This window comes from Hyalella azteca, unplaced genomic scaffold, assembly GCF_000764305.2.
Source record: "Hyalella azteca isolate HAZT.00-mixed unplaced genomic scaffold, Hazt_2.0.2 contig2151, whole genome shotgun sequence".
NCBI lineage: Eukaryota > Metazoa > Arthropoda > Malacostraca > Amphipoda > Hyalellidae > Hyalella > Hyalella azteca.
The window spans coordinates 259,997-279,723 of NW_025932436.1; the positions used below are offsets into that span (position 1 = coordinate 259,997).

The 19,727-nt window shown below is 35.8% G+C and overlaps 1 protein-coding gene across 1 annotated transcript; it reads right to left on the bottom strand.

Moving 5' to 3' along the window:
- Positions 1 to 13,035: 13,035 nt before the first annotated feature.
- Positions 13,036 to 18,731, bottom strand: LOC108672448 (alkylglycerol monooxygenase). The gene is made up of 7 exons (XM_018160111.2): positions 18,172 to 18,731; positions 17,431 to 17,561; positions 17,124 to 17,272; positions 16,536 to 16,805; positions 15,472 to 15,623; positions 14,603 to 14,857; positions 13,036 to 13,610 (listed from the first exon to the last, which is right to left on the bottom strand). Exons 1-7 carry the CDS (start codon positions 18,376 to 18,378, stop codon positions 13,320 to 13,322), a joined length of 1,455 nt encoding a protein of 484 aa, XP_018015600.1. The 5' UTR covers positions 18,379 to 18,731; the 3' UTR covers positions 13,036 to 13,319.
- Between the last annotated feature and the right edge of the window lie 996 nt (positions 18,732 to 19,727).

A 19,727-nucleotide genomic window follows, 5' to 3' on the forward strand; every position in this document is an offset into this window, starting at 1 on the left:
CTGCAGTGAGTACTGATTTATATTTTTTCTTTATATTTATTTCCCAATGCTATAACTCCTTGTCATGCTAATAAGTTCAGTTTGCCAGCAATAGTTTTGCAATAGCAATAGTTATGATGAAATTATCAGTGAATCAGTGTGTTATCATTAGAGAGAAAATGATTGTGAAAAAATAAATGGTCATCAGTGGGCGTATAAACTTATAAAGTACTTTTATCCCTTAGTTACATTTGCTCTCCGATGCTGCATGATGTAGATTTTGTTCCCAAAGAATTGCAGCGCATGTTGCGCCAGACGAATCGCTGGATTTAGTTTATGACTCAGAAGAGCTTCCTTTGCTGCCAGAAGCAGACGCTCTTGCATTATTTAGCGACAAGAAGCTGCATTTGCTCGATGAAAGTGCGCAGGTTGCTGGAATATTTTTAACTCTACGAAAAGTCACCGTAAATCGGTCTTACCAGCATTTCAGTGACCGACCGGTACGTGAAAAAACACCGTGTAGCCATTTTTTTAATTTAACACTAGAAACACGTATAACATGTGAAAAAAACGGCGAAACATTTTATTTTCATGGGTCAGACCGTTTCCTTGATATAACAATATTTATTATCATAATATAATATTTAAAATTTAAGAATGTCACGTATCCACAACTAAATATTCTGTCGGGAGCCACGCTACTTTCTATGTCAACAATGTGCGGAGCGGAGGCTGGCTATGACCTGCTGCGGCCCTCAGTCAGAACTTTATAACACGTCACTGATTAACGTCGACTATAGAAACATTGTACATTCGTTGCGTCGTCCTAGGATTTCAATAACTACTTTAAGTATGTCATTATTCCTAAAAACGGTGTTGCTCTTGTGAGTAATTGTTCTAGTTGCGAATATTTTTTATGTGCCGGAACTATCTATACCCTGTTAATTTGTTCATGTTGTATAGGATCTCTACGACTGACCGTAGCCAAGAACGTTAGTATGACCTCTTAATTGTTTCATTGTAGCTTTTCATTTATTATTCATAACCTGTCGCTTCGCCTCAAGTAAATAGTTTTTTGTTAATTCCAGCTCACAAGAGTAATTAATGGGATGAAAACCAACACTGGTTTGTGGACTGTCTTAAAGCGTACATATAATCGAATCTTATGAAGACTGTTAAAATTTGTTTGAAATAAAATGCCAAGAAATTTCAAGAATTTTATTTATAAAGTAGGTCTGAGACTCTAGAAAACAAAAGCAACTGCGAGCGCTTAATGCCTGTGCCTTTTGAAACGACCGATCGTTCAAGCATGGTAAGGGCGACGTTGGCATCATAAAATGGATGCACGACTACAATGCAAGGATTTTCTTTTTGTTAAGACTTCCAGGCAGTCACGCTTGTAACCTTCCATGTTCCCCAGTTTCTAACCTTCCCGCGAACCAGTTAACCTTCCATCTAGTAACCTTTTCGCTGCATTTGGTTCAACAAGTTGCGCCTGTAGCGTTTAGGAGACCTTGGCGAATTGCAGACTCGCGGTAAATTAGATCGGTAAGATAAGTTCTTGTGTTGAGGGTTGATTAAAGAGGTAAACTTTAATAGCTTCAACTAATTAATGTGATGGTAAAAAAATAATATGAGCTTGATATTTCAAAAAAGTTCTATACTCAGTTTCAGAATTATCTTATAATTCCATACATGCTTTATTGTTTTAGTGAACGCTTTGCTTCTCATCGTATAGTTGTAATATTCCTTAATGTTAATAAGGGAAAGCGGATAGATATGTTTTAATGATGATAACAAAGCTTCTTTGGAAACTTTAAAATTTTCCAGGCATTTCAGAACAGTATCTCTTCTAAATCATACAAATTTATAGGTAAATATAACAAAATTACTTCGGTATTCCTTTATCTATATTTGGTCTACTCAGTTGAATCACGGCAGTTCCGTTATACTTTCGCTTGATCTAACATGAGACGTCTATAGGTTGACTAACTCTCACTTTCAGCTGATCTTTGGTTCATTAATTTCCATGGTCATTGATCCCAGAGGAGCGATCATCTTATATAACATTTGCAGCCTATTTTATGGTTGTGGTAACATATACAACATATATGAACGGTTGTGGCAACATATACTAACATAAAATGTTGTTGTGCGTCGGAATTGAAACTGAGCTTGATCTGTGATGCGAGATTGCTTGCGCTGCTACGTGAGTTGAAGCTTAAACCTAAGGGGATGCTGACATTTTTATGAGTTCGATCATAGATATTTTTGGAATAGAATGTACGGATAATAATAGAATGTTCTAATAATAATAATAATAATAGAATGTTCTAATAATATAATTTCGATACAAAACACCAATGGATGTTCTTCTACCCCATCACCCTCATTTCTCCACTCATTATTTACGTCATGGCTATAGTAGTGTTGTTATGTACGGAGTAAAATGTTTTAGCAACGTATTTCGTATTTTAAGACATATTTTACAAGTTAGTGAACACAATACACATACTTCTTACAATGCAAATTATCAACTTGTCGATCTGTGTTTGGTGCAGCCTGTGGCAACATTTCATAAAAGTTACCCATTTTTTGAATTTTGTATATGTTGATGGTCAATGGCTCAGTCTATACAAAACCAGATTGGTAATTAGTAGTTCGTTCACTTTTGGTATATAAGAACCAGCGAAATATATTTATACAAGGTCAAAAGAACTTTGAATGTTAAGCTCTACAGTCTTACATTACTTATTCTGGCAAGGAATTACGTAGAACACAAACTTTCTTCTTCTTTAAAGGCACATTGTAGTTATGGTATAGCAGCCTATATACGGGTATCTGAAACACGACATTGCCGCTCAACAAGAAGGCCTATACGAGTGTCTGACACACTAGATTGCCGCTCAACAGGAAGGCCTATACGAGTGTCTGACACACTACATTGCCGCTCAACAAGAAGGCCTATACGAGTGTCTGACACACAACATTGCCGCCCCCCGAGAAAGTCTACTCGTATTTCACGGCGTCGTGTATAGTTTGACCCAATAGCCTTGACTCTCCCCTTGTTTATGGTAATCCCGAATCCTAACGTCAAGAAGTCATGTTCATATTTCTAACGCTAGTGAAATATTGAATGACCGACATTTCGGTATACGTAAAAAATAGCGAGTTGATTTCTATTCTTCGATACTTGAAGGCAAACGTTAGTTATATATAAATTCATGAGAATTATAATGGAGGTCGCTTGTAGAACATTGATGCAAATGGTTTATTAGTAATTAACGTAGAGATTATCAGACAACCAGCTCTAATGAATTAATGCAAAGATGATAGTTAAATTTCAGTATCATAAACAACACTTTTAAAATTTATTATTACGTCCACGAGGAACATATGTCAATATATATGATTGCAACTTATCCCTTTTTTTAAGCAAAGAGTCATAAAGGTTTACTCATAACGAATAAAATTATATTTTTCCAAGCAGAATTATTCATAACGAAAATACAACTATACCGCAGATCAATTGATGAAATCCGGTAATACCATCATTTCCCATCTCATACCAAGTGCGCTATTCCAGCACGAGCGAAATCATTTCAAGTTATTTAAGATCATTTAACTCGTTGCAGTTCGCAACGCACAATCTAAGTTCACCGCAACGAGTTTAACCGTAGCGAATATTGTTCACGTGGCGCGGGCTGACGTTTGCTGTGAACATTAGGCGCTTCATGTGGTTGAGTGATTATTGTTTTTTGTAGACATAAATAAATAAAAAATTGATAAAAACATTTGCATGTAATATTTTTTAAATGTAAATATGCATGCAGCAAGGCATTTCTTGATTAATGTTCAATATAAGAAAGTTATTTCACTTTTTCGTATGTTATTTCTGATCTGAACATGGGTTTAATTTGAGATATCTCATATATCCATGTATAGTTAACCGCTCAATCGTAAAGCTTCCTGCACCCACGCTATACGCTTGAATGGCGCACAAACATACCACAACTAATAAGCGATTCAAAGCAAACTTTTTAAATGCGTGACTAAACGCAATAATATAATAAAATCATTCATAAGTTAACCATTCAACGCATAAGAAGAACCTTTTGCGACGTTCATTATTTCCAGAAATTGAATACATGCTCGCAAATGTCCTTGAGAAACACGGACCGTATTCGTCGCAGCCTCCGCAAAGTCTGTCCGTATTTTCCCGGGGCGATGAATGGCAGAGGTTAGAAGTCGGACACGTTTAAGAGCTCATGATTATATGCCAAACATTTTTTTAATGTTGAAATGCCTTATTATGACCGCTAGTTTGGCTTTATGTGGGAATTGAAGTTCCAAAACAAAATGAATCGAGTTTGATGAATGAATTTTCGATGAGAATTTGTTCCTCAATTTATACAACCATATATGGTTTTTATCTGGACTCGTACAGCTATTCAAGTTCACTGCAACATCGCAGCCGTGCGTGATCATCGCGGATGCCCAAATATACATTGTGTATGACGCTATATCAGTCGTATAAGCCGCGAAATCAGTCTTGTATGCCACGAGATCAGTCGTGTATGCCACGAGATCAGTCGTGTAGGCCACGATATCAGTCTTGTATGCCACGATATCAGTCTTGTATGCCACGATATCAGTCGTGTATGCCACGAGATCAGTCGTGTATGCCACGATATTAGTCGTGTATGCCACGATATCAGTCGTGTATGCCACGATATCAGTCTTGTATGCCACGATATCAGTCTTGTATGCCACGATATCAGTCTTGTATGCCACGATATCAGTCTTGTATGCCACGATATCAGTCGTGTATGCCACGAGATCAGTCGTGTATGCCACGATATCAGTCGTGTATGCCACGAGATCAGTCGTGTATGCCACGAGATCAGTCGTGTATGCCACTAGATCACTCGTGTACAACATCAATCACGCCACGTCAGAGTCAAACAGTGCACCACAACACCGCAGTAATGAATGAGTTAGCATCACTATAACGTCACACAAGAGTTGGAGCGGCCCAGCTTCCTCTAATTACAACGCCACCATGTAAGGTCACCGCAAATGTTAAAGTTGCCAGCGTTATGACCACGTCACAAAAACGCTTCCTTGTAGCGGGCGGTGGCCATACGAGGGCTGGGCAACTTTTTGCACCGCCAACATTCTGGTCACGAAACTCGGATCGTTTTATGCCAGCATTCAAAAATGGAAGCATGGCTTTGTGTTGGCGGAATTTTCATAGTCAGTTTCAGCGTCATGTGTGCGTAACGAATTTGTCAATTGCAATTAATAATAATATAGCAGCTGGATACCATTCATTTGACACAAAGTGCAAAAATTGTAACGAAAAATGTATTTGGAATGATACTTCGCATCCTGCGTGTTAAATCTTGAATTGTTATACAGGATCTATATGATCTCAGATCGCAATTCTGGTGCTGGCAACAAGTTGAACTCTTCTGCATGATCTGACTCCAAATGATCTCAATATAATAATTAGTCAGTCGTCAAGGATACAAAACTCATTTACACTAATTTTCCCTTCATTTCATTAAAATCTTCAAGCTCCCCTAAAGTTGTTCAGTGAATAAATTATTGTCGCATTCAATGTTCAATTTCGCCATCGTGAAAATCTATTTCGAATCGAAAGAAGAGCTACGGGCGGCAAACTAGCTATGAGAACACGTTGCACTCGAAAATTCAGTGCTCATAAATAAATATTGGGAGACAAAAATAACTAACTTGTAAGCAATCATGCAACCCTAGATACGACAGCTAACGAAATCTTACGCTGCGCATTAAATTTAGTTGAATGTAATAACAGCAATCATATTGTAAAATATAATGTTTATATTCTTGTGTATACATGTTAATTCAAACAACAATAAAAATCATATTTCATAATTAACAATATTATTTACTATAGTTTAATCTAAATGAGATAAGACAGGTACAACCAGATAATGTTGAATATTCAATAAACCTCGCATAAATGAATAAATTTCGATAATTTATCTGAATTTAAAATAAATTTAACTGCCTCAAGTAATAAGCAAAACTAAATGATAATACTAGCACCCGAATTTGAAATTACTGTCAAAACTCTAATATATAATGTAGCATTCGTAAGGTAAATTAATTACCTTGTTACCATGCCAATTACCTAATTATCATACCTAAAATCAAGTATAAATCCAGTGCCAGGCTTAATCTTAATGTATCTTTATATCTTGATCACTTCATCCTACTGACTGAGCCTGAAATTCAATGTGAATATGTGATGTACAATTCAATATAAGTATTCAATGTTGACTGAGCTGAAATTCAAATCCAGTAGCCAGGTTAAACTTAATGTATCTTTAAATCTTGATCACTCTATCCTACTGACTGAGCCTGAAATTCAATGTAATTATGTAATGTACAATTCAATGTAAGTATTCAATGTTGACTGAGCACGAAATTCAAATCCAGTAGCCAGGCTTAATCTTAATGTATATTTGTATATTGATCATTTTATCCCACTGACTGAGCCTGAAATTCAATGTGAATTCGAGGGCAGCGTTTTCAGTGTCAAGGAGGTGCGCTCGGCGATGACACGCCTCTGTGCGCCGACGCTGGCGAAAAAAATTCCCTTGAAGAAAATTGAATGAAAGTGAAGGGTGTAACCGCATTGACGGCACACTCAGTCCATCCTTGTGGGTAGCAATACAGCCAATACTTGACTCTAAATTGGCAAAACCTGATTTGGTCGATAGGTTTTTCAGAGTAAATACCATGTGAAAATACGAGATTATGTACAGGTCTAAATAAAAAATGGTTCATATGAAATGTGAGATTAGTAATGCCGTTAAACATGTACCAAAATGGTGTTTTTTGCGACTTCACTATAAGGTTGGAATAGAAGCGCTGAGCATCGACGAATATAAAAGCACTCAAAAACATCGATGAATTTCACAGCGGCGAGGAATAAGTTCTGGCAGATAAACGTCAACGACTGGACTGCATTACAATATGCTTCTTTTCTAACTTCCCTCATATCATGTTTCTTCAGCAGACGTGAAGCCAAAATCAAAATCAAAATTGGTGCCTATAATATCATGTTCTCTAGAAGCTGCATTCGTCTTGAACTTTAAATCTCCCTACGTTCTTGAGCACAGGTTCAACATGACGCAAAGCGAAGCATATTTCGAAGTCACATATTGTTACAAATATGAAATATGTTGTTGGGACTATATAATTATTCCCAAGTGCAAAAATTCAGCTACTTATCCCTTCCGTCGGAGTTTCATGTGTGCGTTCCTAACGTTTTAAAGTTTGAGCATGTAATTTTTTACGTTTTTAATGTTTAACAAATAAATAGGTAACTAGGAGATGAAGTGTGTTTTCTTAGTACACAGGAAGTCAGGCCTCTGGCGTGGACTGTAATCCCTCTTGCCGTGGCAATGAGACAGAGAAAATTGTGGTAAGTACTCTATTATTTCCAAGGGCAATCGCCAAGATAAAATCAAAGCGCCATTTTTGGTTCTAATTTAGCCAAACTCTATTTTAACAGTTATTAATATGAGCTATAAAAATGCTGGATGTTTTTATCATATCACGTAAATCATAATTACTAAAATTGAATGAGTGAAGTCCCAGGTGTTCAGTAGGTCGCACTACAGGGATTTTTACCGAATAAATGTTCAAGTATGGGGCTGATTGTGGTGGTGATGGGCACACCCTGAAGACGATGGCGGCAAACGAGCTCTTTTTCAACACAAAGTACTATATTCTGAGTGTGACTATCCTCTAAGCCAAAAATGTGTAATTTAATATAACGATATTATTCCACATAATTATTCTTCGAAGTTAATAGCCAACAATTCCGAATACACGGTCCATCCATGTTTCAAATCAACATCTCTTATCTCTATTACGGTCAAGTGTTTGTGCAACTGAAATTTAACACCAGAATATGCATTATGAAATTTTATGACAACACTAATATAAATAGGAATGAATTACAAAATCAAAGCGAGTGACAACGAACTCCAGTACTGTCCAGATAGTTGAATCTATGATCACTTGCTGTACTTCAATTCGTAGCTCAAGATACGGGCAACAATGTAGGTACGTTTAATTAAACATAATTAAATTACTGAAAACATGATTTTAATATCTGTATACACAAGAAACAATAAAATTCTAATGTTATATATTGAATTGTGCAGCAAAATTCAATAACTATGCCCAATTATTAATACTATAATGGACTATTTTTTGCTCAATCCTCTGACATGGCAGCGCTCGTGGCTGCCACAGCCTCAGCGGACGCATTCTTCTCGCCAAAATGTCAAGGTTTTTCTTTGCGAACAAATTACCGAGGACGGAAGTTGTTGGTTTGTTGTCAGGGCGAGAGCAACCAATTAAGCTTAGAACATGACTCGAAAAAAAAAACACATTTTCTAATGAAACTCAAGTTCAAGAATTCTCAAGGCCTCCGCTGCAAAAAAAAATTTCAAATACTCGGTAACGATTTCTGAGGATTTTCTTCCTGAGGATTCATAAAAAATTTCTCTCACCACATGACTGGCATGCTACATGTATGCATGATTACTAATGCAGCAATTATTTCCGAGTAAAAATAAACAAAATATCTTAATTTTAAATTTCCGGAAGTTTTTTTGTTTTTAGGACTTCAGTTATTATCCAAATATTTCCGAAACATTCGTTAAAATTTATTATCAAAACATTTCTACTTAACACCGGATTTTGGAAAGGTTATTCAAGGGCGCAGTGTTAAAATAATATAAACATTCTAATTGATGACATATTGAACTACATTCCAAAACACCGCTCAAGCCATTTATCATTATGTATAGTACTTTAATTAATATATTACTTCCTTCCCTCTCTAGAGCATTCAGTAACAGTATATGTATAGTAAAATACCATCTTTATTACTTTCTAGACTCTAGTGCATTCGATCAGTACCAGTTTTTGCACAATAAAATACCATGTTTATTGCTTTCTAGAGCATTCAGTAACAGAATATGCATAGTAAAATACCATGTATATCGCTTGCTGGAGCATTCTGTGACAGTATGCATCGCACAATACTGCGTTTATCGCTTGCTAGAACACTCATTACGAGCATGAATAGTACAATGCTATATGATTGTAGCTGACAACGACTAAAACCTGTTGACGCTTGAACGTTTACTCAATATTTCATTGTCCAGACCTAACAACCTTGGCAGAAATATGTCGGCATTACTTTGTGTTTATCAATCCCAAATTTTATGCAGCGCTTCGCCGACACCTTGGAATGCATTTCCTAAGATTGCCTTCTTTCGTCGTTTCAGATTAAATTTTTAAACAGACTTTTACTAGTTGAGTTATATCAATTAATCCCACGTTACAGTAAATGTGTTTGTCGTTATTCATCAGAAAATATCGTGCTCCATTACATAAAAACTTCAAAGTCTCGAGAACTCAAGGATAAGTTCAGAACAATGCTCCATAAGATAACAATGTTGCCCTGGTAAAATAACTACATAAAGTATTTTGTCCTTGTAAAATGATTCTAAATAATTATTGTTCTCGTGTTAATACGAGCATAGAAAAACTACAATCGCACATACAACAATAACGTTTCCTTACGGGCAAAAAGAATATGAAATGACATCCGCGGTTGTACGGCAACACTTTTAAATAATGAGGCAGAAAAATAATGTATTATGTGTTCATGAATCAGGTTTCAACTTGGATATTCGCATTATCAAACCCAATGAATTATTTTTCACAAATAATAATCTCGAGTATTCGAAGATTGATAAGTACGTGAAATAAGAAAAAAATCACACCATTGTTCTGATACAATGAGCGCAACATAACTTACGACCCTACTTGGTTTCATGCACGCAATTTGCATGCCAAAACATCTTCTAAAATTTCTTCGCGGCAGAGCGAATAAGCTTCTTTTCCGTACTCTGCCATGGCTAAAAAGCCAACTCAGCTCAAAATTTCAGTTCGTAAAAGAACATTACCCGAGTTGAAACCTGGCTAATACTGAACGAACCTGCCTGATATAACTTCCAAGAATTTTTTTGCAAATATTCATTGGAATATAATTCATAAGGTACTCTTGTAGTACGAACTCGTAAAATTTCGTTCATTTTTCTCGTTGAACTTTCAATGTCACAGTGTATTTCTCCTATTTTGAGACCAGATCAGTTTCTGTTGAAACTTTGCGATGCACTTTAAATTTTTTCAATTAACTTGTTTTATGTGTACTATTAGTTAACTTACAATTTTACTTCAACAAGTAAGTTGCATCAATTTTAACGATTTCATGGCCCTGAGTACCAAGTAACACTCTTTGTACCCTATGATATTTCCATTTTAAGCCATTGAGGGCACAAACGCGAAAAAAAGTCAAGCTCAACGAGGGTCGTGTAGATGGTAGTCAATTTTCAGATGTAACTGTCATGTAAGTTATCAGTTCCACTAGACTATTAACAACAAAAAGTTTTAATAATAAATATCGACAGAATTTTAAAAATATTCATGTTGAAACAACCGATGGAAATGACTATCCAGATGATCTGAGAAAAAATATTGAGGTCAGTAACAGCGCACGAGATACGACGAGGAGGTGAAGGCGGCCGGCCACATGGGCGTTGTTGACAGGAGAAGCGTGCGGGTTGTCAAGGTGAACTGAAGACGGTAGAACTAATGAACAACTCCCGACAATGAAAAAATATAACTCAGTACTCACTGCAGTGAGGGACAGAGAGCGCATTTTCTCGTCAACGAAAACATGAAGTCACGGACGGACGGAAAGACAGACAGACAGACGGACATGGCGAGCACAATGGTGCATTTTTTTCCATAAATGAGAAAATGCGCTAAAAGGCCATCTGCTTCCAGCGGCATACTGTTAATTAACTCTGAGAAAATGCAGACTAAATACTAATAACACTTTAAATAAGATGAGAAGTTGGTGGAAAAAATAATCAAGATGAGTAATATAGTTAGGGAACAAGAGGAAAAAAATAATGAAGAGACAATATCTTTTAAAGCCATGATGATGTCACACCAGTGGTCGTGGTTAAGCTAAGAGTTATGAGTAACTCTTTTAAAGGTAAAAACTAGCGTTGAAAATGTGGCCTAGGAAGGATGCACGAAATTATTTTTAATCAAATAAGGTTCACATTAGAGTGGGCTATAATCCTTCATAAAAAATGTGTGATCACAAGAAAATCAACATGCAACTTTTAGACAATGGACTCCGTAAATATTATAGCGTACTGAATTTTGGTAAAATAATTAATATAATTAATTCAACTTATTTGGTAGTTTAAAGCATTATGTAATAGGAAAATTTTGTTACAGAATTTATAGAAAATTTCATACTAGTTGTTCCTAATCCGATCCGTGATGTAGTTAAGAGCCAATTGTTTAAAAATTACACGCGTTTTCTAAATAGTTGTTCTGATGGAGAAGAGGCAAGCATATTAATGCTGAGATCACAAATTCTTGAATATGCGATAGACAGTCGAAAATAAGTGAAATTATATGGTATGGATGCTTCTGATGCGTATATTGGCTTCAGTAAGTATTTTATTTGTTAGTTTGACCGATGCAAAATTTATTCATAGCAGTAATAAATCTTCATCCTATGTAACGCGTTCTTACAGTGAAAGACTCAGGACTCGCCATCAGATGGAACATTTTTTGGATAACAAATTTTATGTAGTTACCGATCTATATCAATTTTCTCAGAAATCTTCTGTAGTAGCATTTTGATGGGAAACTTTTTCAACTATGCACCGATACTTACTCTATACGCATTTTAAAAATTCGACTGAAATAATTTTCTGAAGAAAAGTGACCATGGTCAACCAAGAAAGTGACTACCTATTGTCAATATAAAAATATTTATTTATTCGTAATTTAGGTGTATATGGGAATTTTATTGTTGCCCATATATATAAGCCGAAAAGTTGAATTTATTCTGAGTTTTTAAACATAATGTCTGTGATGATAATGACTTATTATAATTATAAAGTCATATCAAAACCCGATGAGGGTTTTTTATATTTGAAAATTAAAAACTCAACCATTTATTTCACTGTGACCGCTCACAAGTGCAACAGCTTTCTAATAGTTTGAAATTCGATTAAGGTTAAATATTTGCGGTATATTGTTGTTAATTTTATAAACATGAAAAGAACCGCGCTCGTCTTGAATTGAGTTTTTAGAGTTGATTTAATTTTGTTTATTTCTAACTGCAATTTTGTGCATCTTTGGCTACTCTGTTTAATTATTAATGGCTTGATGCCAGATGTGCCACTTTGCTTTGTTTTGGCTCCTTTAAGATTCAGATTACTTTGACTTCTTACTAATACTAATTACTTAAATTACTAATGTAAGACTTCTCTGGTAAAACTAATTAATCGAGATGTGGGTTGAAACTTCCTACATCATTTAAGTAGTCATATATTAAACTTAAAGATATCTTTACCAAAGGAAATTACCACGATCTGCAACACATTCACACTATTTGATTCCGACTGTTCTTCTGAACCAGCCCTTAATTACTATTCCACTGAATAAAACCGAAAGATTTCCGTTTATTTATTTATTTATTTATTTATACATTTATTCACTTCCATATATTGAGTTATAACATAATACAGGTGATGGAAAGTATTCTCTGTATTCTTGCTTCACTATGCAAATGAGACCCGGATGCACCAGTCGCCATTTAAATTTAAAGCTGGCTGTTGGTTGCGTTTGATGTACATTCAAACACCTCTTTTTTAGGTTGCTTAACTTTAACTACTAGTATTAAGATTATTTGATTACTTAAAATCATCGAAAATGTCAAGTACAAACGACCGGCTTTAAAATTCTTCAAAGAGTTAAGAGTTCTCATTTCAGTACATAAACTGATTTCTGCATCGCATATTTGTTCTCCCGCCATCTGAGCCTTCGTCTTACAGAGGTACAATAAAAGTTTTATCATTTATCATTTTTTATTTACTTGCAGTGAAATTCAAAATGATGTTCTGAATATTAAATCAAATATTTTCTACGTCTGTATCCTGTAACCGGGCTACTTTGATGAATTTACCAACGAAGCATTGACTCGTTATTGAATTTTTTTTTCAATTTTTGACAATGTCTACTATGTTTTAAACTGTCAATGCTCAGCCAGCATGTCACAAATATCTATAACGTTCTTACCTAATTCATCATTGTCGACGTGTCAAACGATTCCACTGATTCAATTCTCGTCTGATACAACAGTTCAACGGATTGAAAAAGTACGTGATTGGTTACGATCTTTTCTTTTTAAAGTTTTTGACGAAAAGAAAGAAATTTTTAGGATTTCCGCGGAGAGATTGTGCTGTCCAAAGGACGATGGAGAATGCCAAATATGCAAGTACAGTTCTGTTGACGAAAACATTCTCGAAAGCAGGGTAACTGGCTGCATATAAAAAGTATAAAACGCATCGCCCTGCTTCCAGTTTCATCGCCAATTTGCACCCGTCGTACATGCCTCCAATGACCGTCATCGTCGAGACCAAGAAGACGGAGTTCACAACCACCTCCAGTCCTGACACGGTCTGAAGAAACGATACGTTTTAGCAACATCTAATGAATTATTTTCCCATACAAAGAACATTAAATGAATTAAACTCTTATTCATTCATTGCGTTTATCAGATTTTTTTTTTTAATAGAGTGCGTGCCTGAAAGTTTGTCAAGGTTTATTATAAAACTAATCCATGGAAAAAAAGATTTAACATATGTTTTGGACAATTTGTGTGCTTAGGCCTATCTGGATTCTGAGGAAAATGTACAAAATTTGAAAGAGATCGTGATGAGTGAAAAATATATCTATCAAAAGTAAATAGTTTAAAGATTGGCAACAATAACAATTTCAAGGATTCGTGCATTGGAATTCGAAAAATTAAAAAGTTTGTTTTCTTTCTCACAATTCAGAGCTTGTGGGTATGAATAATTTCAATAACTAATTAATGCCTCTATCCATCCATCTTTTGTTGCGTAGTTGATTTGTAATATATTAACCAAATGCGCCGAAAAAATCTGCCTCAAAGTCTCGGGCAGAAAATCCATGTAATTTGTGCATGACTCATCCCTGAAATGGTTATACTCGGCTATAGAGGCTAATTTTTTACAGGAAGACATGCGAGTATCTGAGAAAAATATCTGAATAACGCTGACTGTGGAGAAGAATTATAAACCTTAACTCACTACCCATACGAACGATGTTTAAAAATGCCTTTTGTTGTCTTTCAGTAGTTCGAAAAAATATGAAAGTAGTCAAAAGCGTACTAGGAAGCTTTTAAGCAATTATTTAAAAAATATATTGATGTCTACTATCGAGCAGCGATTTAAGCAGTGGTAAATCATATGTCATTAACATCAATTATCTGAACGCAAACATTCTAAATTGAAAAAAAACGTAGCAATGCGACAGTCTCTCACAAAAATAATAAATATTGATGAATTTTTTAATCTTTGTGAACCTCTAACAACACCAGTAAATAGTCGCGGCCTTGAAAATAGCATAAATCCTTTCGGAAGTTACTCACCAAAAAATGTATAGTCATATTTTTCTGTATGAAAGCAGCAATGACGAAGTGGAAGAAAAGGTAAAGCTCAAGACTTCTGGGAAGTTTAGGATCATATTTCTTGCGAGTTGGTTGCTGAGGAGGAGGCTGGGGAACTGGATGGCCCAATCTCGGGGACCCGGGCGTCCAACCGGGGCCGTAGAAGATCGACTTCAAACCATCGGCCCACGTGGTTTGTTCGGAGAATTTCTCGTAAACTTTCTTGAGGTAGAAAACCTGACGATTGTTCGTTCTTTTACTAATGCCTTTACTACGGAAAAAATACGGGAAAATGAATATTGATTTAACTTTTACTATCGTGTTGTGTTCAGTAACCTCGACCATCACTATTCTTGCTTCGCTGACTGCTTACATAGCCTTATTGGGGAACAAAATTCATAATATATTGAGTTGTTTCAAGCCCGTTATTTGCTTATTTATTTTTTTAAATTGCTATGTCACCTCATCTTAACTGAAACAGAATAACAATACTGTAGGAATGATAATACTGAATTATTAAATAAAATAATGATGCTTAATAACAGTCTCCAATAATACTGATTTCAGCGAAGACGCTCCGAATTAGGCATTTTGGCGCCTCCTATCGGAATAAATTTAATTCTATTTGCTATATTATTCAGTGAAGACGCTCTGAATTAGGCATTTTGGCGCCTCCTATCGGAATAAATTTAATTCTATTTGATATATTATTCAGTGAAGACGCTCTGAATTAGGCATTTTGGCGCCTCCAATCGGAATAAATTTAATTCTATTTGATATATCATAAACCACGTATAAGTGCTAATTGCATTGCTTAGCATTTTGATAACTGTAAGCAGTTACAGGCTCACCTCCAAGTACACAGCGTTGACAGATTGCGGCTGATCCACCAGGCCGTACACGATCTCTCTGGACTTGAGCTCCGGTTGGAAAGTACCAAATATTTTGTCCCAGATTATCAGCACACCTGCGTAGTTCTTGTCTAGGCACCATGGTTCAGAACCTTTATTCATATAAATCGTTAGTGTTATTATAGTACAGTAATAATCGTGTTGGCTGACGTACGCATCGAAACATTATATAACAAATCACTTAACAAATCCGTTATTCCGTTATTGGTTCCGGCTGCAACTAAATATTATGAGCCTATATAATTATTGCAAGAAAAAACGTGCATAAGTTACCGAAAATTTCGCTCGCGTGTGTTTTTCACGTTTTTCAGTATAGTTCGCACGGCTTTTATAACAATTTATATTTTTTGGCATATCACGCTGCTAGTGAAAATAAATCTTATGATAAAAAATAAATCTGTGCTAGAATTTTCTACCTTGAATGTAGAATTACAGTGCTTAGAAGTGCCTTGCCTGTAAGAATCTGCGACAGACCACATCAGGCCTACACTGCAGCGCCGACATCGCTATGTTACGTTATGTTATGTTATGTTATGTTATGTTATGTTATGTTATGTTATGTTATGTTATGTTATGTTATGTTATGTTATGTTATGTTATGTTATGTTATGTAGTCATGATCATCAATCGATGCAAAATGTAGCCGTTAGAAGAGCTGACATGGTTACATGATGGGAACTAACTATACTCAGCGAATTTCAAGTATCAAGTTGTAAATGAGCTGCTTGAAATATTTGCGTATGCAATTCCAGCAAATTTCATTTTTCATCATAGATATATTATGTGTTATGGTATAAAACATGAACCTTTCCAACTGTAATGTTCATTAAGTTCTAAACGTCCTTTATGTTCGATCTTTTTTCTACTCTCATCTTCACATGCATGGTCAATTTGGACGAACATTTGTATTCTTTTAGATTCATCATCAAAGAATATATTTTATTTATAGTTGTATCTATGATTTATTTACTTGTATTTCGCCCGCATCAGTCGATGCTACTCACCGTGATGAACTCTATGATGAGACGGCGTGTTAAAAATCAATTCCAGTGGCCCCACCGTAGACACGGTTTTGGTGTGAAGCCAAAACTGGAAGATTATGTTGAACTGTAAGTGAGTGAATGCTAATGTGATAGGAAAACCAATCAATGCCAGCGGTAGGTAGAAGAAAGACGAGTAAGTCTTCAGCAGGGCCGAGTGGCGCAGAGCTGTGCCCAGGTTGAAGTCCTCCGAGGTGTGATGCACCTGATGCCCTGCCCAGCCTATGTTCGTTTCTGCAGAATATATAAGATAATTGTAACACAAGCACGTAGCAAGGAAGGTGTAAGAAAAGCCAAAGAAATAAGTTTTTCAGCCAAGATCAACACATTTAAATATTGAGCTTGCGCCACATCGAATGAAGTGACGCATCTGCTCGTAGTGCTAAATTCTTTAAAAAAAATCAATTCAAAGAAAAATTGAAGTATAATTATTCGTTTTCCAGAAAGTTTTTTAGATTACGTAATGGCTGCAATAGAGTGCGGTATATAATTTGCACATATGGCGCACATTGGTTAGCCGTACATGTTAAGTACTCATACTACTAAGTATACCGTGTGTAAACCTATGGAACCAGTAGAAGCAGAAGTCCACTGCTACTATTGCAGTCCACCAGGCAGTATTTGAGCACCAATCCATTTCAAGAAGTCTCCATTCGTAAGTCTTCTCATATGCGTACACTGCCATCGCGTGGGTGGGGGCACTGAGAAAATGTTCTTTGTGACACGTCTTTTGACACAGATTCTGGCAATTTACGATTCTTATTATTATCAAATAACTCATATATATCATTTCCAACTGTAAACGGACCAAACTTATTTTGTATTTCATTTATGAATGAAATTTATCTTATGAACGAACGAGATGCAGAGATAGAGTGTAGAGCTGCACAGTGAACAGAATATGTCGCACGCCCGGTAACTCGGGAGCCGAGCAGACCTTTGGCACACCAACATCTCTGTGATGATCAGGATCATTGCTGACGTCGATACCTTTAAAAAACGATTTTGCAATTAAGCTAATTAAAGATACAATCCTAAGAAAAATTTTCTGTTTTTTTTTTATTTGATATTATCAATTATTTAGTACATGCCGTGATAAATTTAAAATAGATTGGTGCGAGTAGGTTGACGTGTCATGACTAGCCGCGCGAAAAAAGTTACCATTGCGGTCCAAATGCTGATGAATACAGAGTTCTTATCAATAAAGGTTGAGTCATGGCACACACATCAGCTTCAAGTAAGATTGGCCACTAGTTGTAAATTCTCTCTGTAGTCACGATTAACAAAATAATGAGGGGCTGTCACAGTTCAATTTACAAAACTGTCTGCTTGTCCCTTCGCGATCAATAAAAATTATGGACTCTTATTGCAACCCGGTTGACAGATGTGATGGTCTATCACATCACAATTAACATAAAAGACGAATTATCACGCGGAGAATAATAAAATGGATGAAATTTGTATTAATTTTCCCAAATCACAGCACAAACCTTCGTAAAAAATGGCCTTATTGAAAAAAGGCACGTTCTTCCATACGAGGAAAATGCAAGAATATTTTTTCTGGGAAATTTCTTGATGTGGTATCTTAATTTAAAATTACCTCAATGTAGTAGTCTGGCACTTCTTCGACCGTTTCGAACTTGGATGCGGTGGGGCTGATGATGTAGAAAAACATCGCAAACTGACTAATCAAATCTTTAATTTGAACCCCACACCAGACCATCATAAGCGACAAAACATCGTCGCCCCAGGTTAAGTCCTCAAGCTCTGGTACTGAACTTGACGCGTTTGGCGCAATAACTTCCATATTTTTTCAATTGGAATACGTAGTAGGTATATTATTTCGACTACCATAAGAACTTACAGCACACTCCTATCTATTTTAGATTAAGTTAACTCTCCCAATATGAATGTAAAATCATGGGCCATTTGGATGTAAGAGCAGTACCGGCAGAAAATCTTGTAACCAAATTTTAATTAATCATCTCTAGCGGTCTGTAATTTTGAACAGGCTGCAACAATAAAATCCTGTAATCAAATTTCAGTGCAACTTTCCTGGTGGTATGTAATTTAGAAACTTTAATAAGTATCATTATGAGATTCACATTAACGGGCTACTGAGACCCTGTTAAGACACGTAGCTGTGAGTCGTAGTTTGACTCTCTCGTTCATACCTGATCAAAAAAACAATTTTCCGAATAATATCGTGCAATAATAAAAGTTAAATGGGTTCTTGCTTTAAAATTTTTCAATTAATATTGTCTCAATTATACAAGATGATACTAATTTATTTCATATAAATTTATTTGAGGTTTAAAATTGTAATAATACATCTAAGCAAGTCTCTTGGAGCAAATACAGTATCTCCTCCATTTAGTCCCGCGACCAGCGCGCTCTGGGACAGGCGTATGTTACGTGGTCACTTAGGCGACTGCGTGCGACCGTCCTCAGGACCGTCTTAGTGACTCAGCCCTACAACGAGCACGTACGCTGCACGTAACATGTGTACGTAAGCAGTACCATGATTGATGAGCAGTACGTCTCAGATGTGCGCTAGTAGGACAAATTTTCGACGTGCGTAAGAAATTATTTCTCAGATGTGCGTAAGTAGTAGATATCTCAGATGTTCTTATATTCAGCATTTGGAATTAATTGTTTGTCTTAGAGAAGAAGAATCAATGAAGAAAATATTCATCGATTCATTGAAAATTATCAATCTCGTATGTTAAGGGAAAATAATTTCGTAAATCAAGCGAATAAGTTTATATAAGAAGTTTAAATATAGGAGGAAATAATATACTGTGCGGAGAGCAAGTTTAAAATTTTCTTATTCATAACGCAGTAGATGTTTCATAATCCTCGGTTATTTGCATATTTTTGTTCAGTTATTTCCAAATATGCAATGAGCGGTCACAGATCCACGAAAAAATCCAGCATGTCGACATGGTCGTGCTGCGGTAAGACGCGCGGCTTAAGCAATCGACATTGGCACGCGATGTCGTAACAGTTGGGTATATTTCTGTGCGATTCTCAAAAATATTATGAAAGCAAACGAAATATTCATTTTGGTTTTGCTTAATTATTTAATATAAACTTATCCATTCATTTTGTTAATCGCGTCAAATTTATTCACATTCTTTGCAATAGGTGACGCTA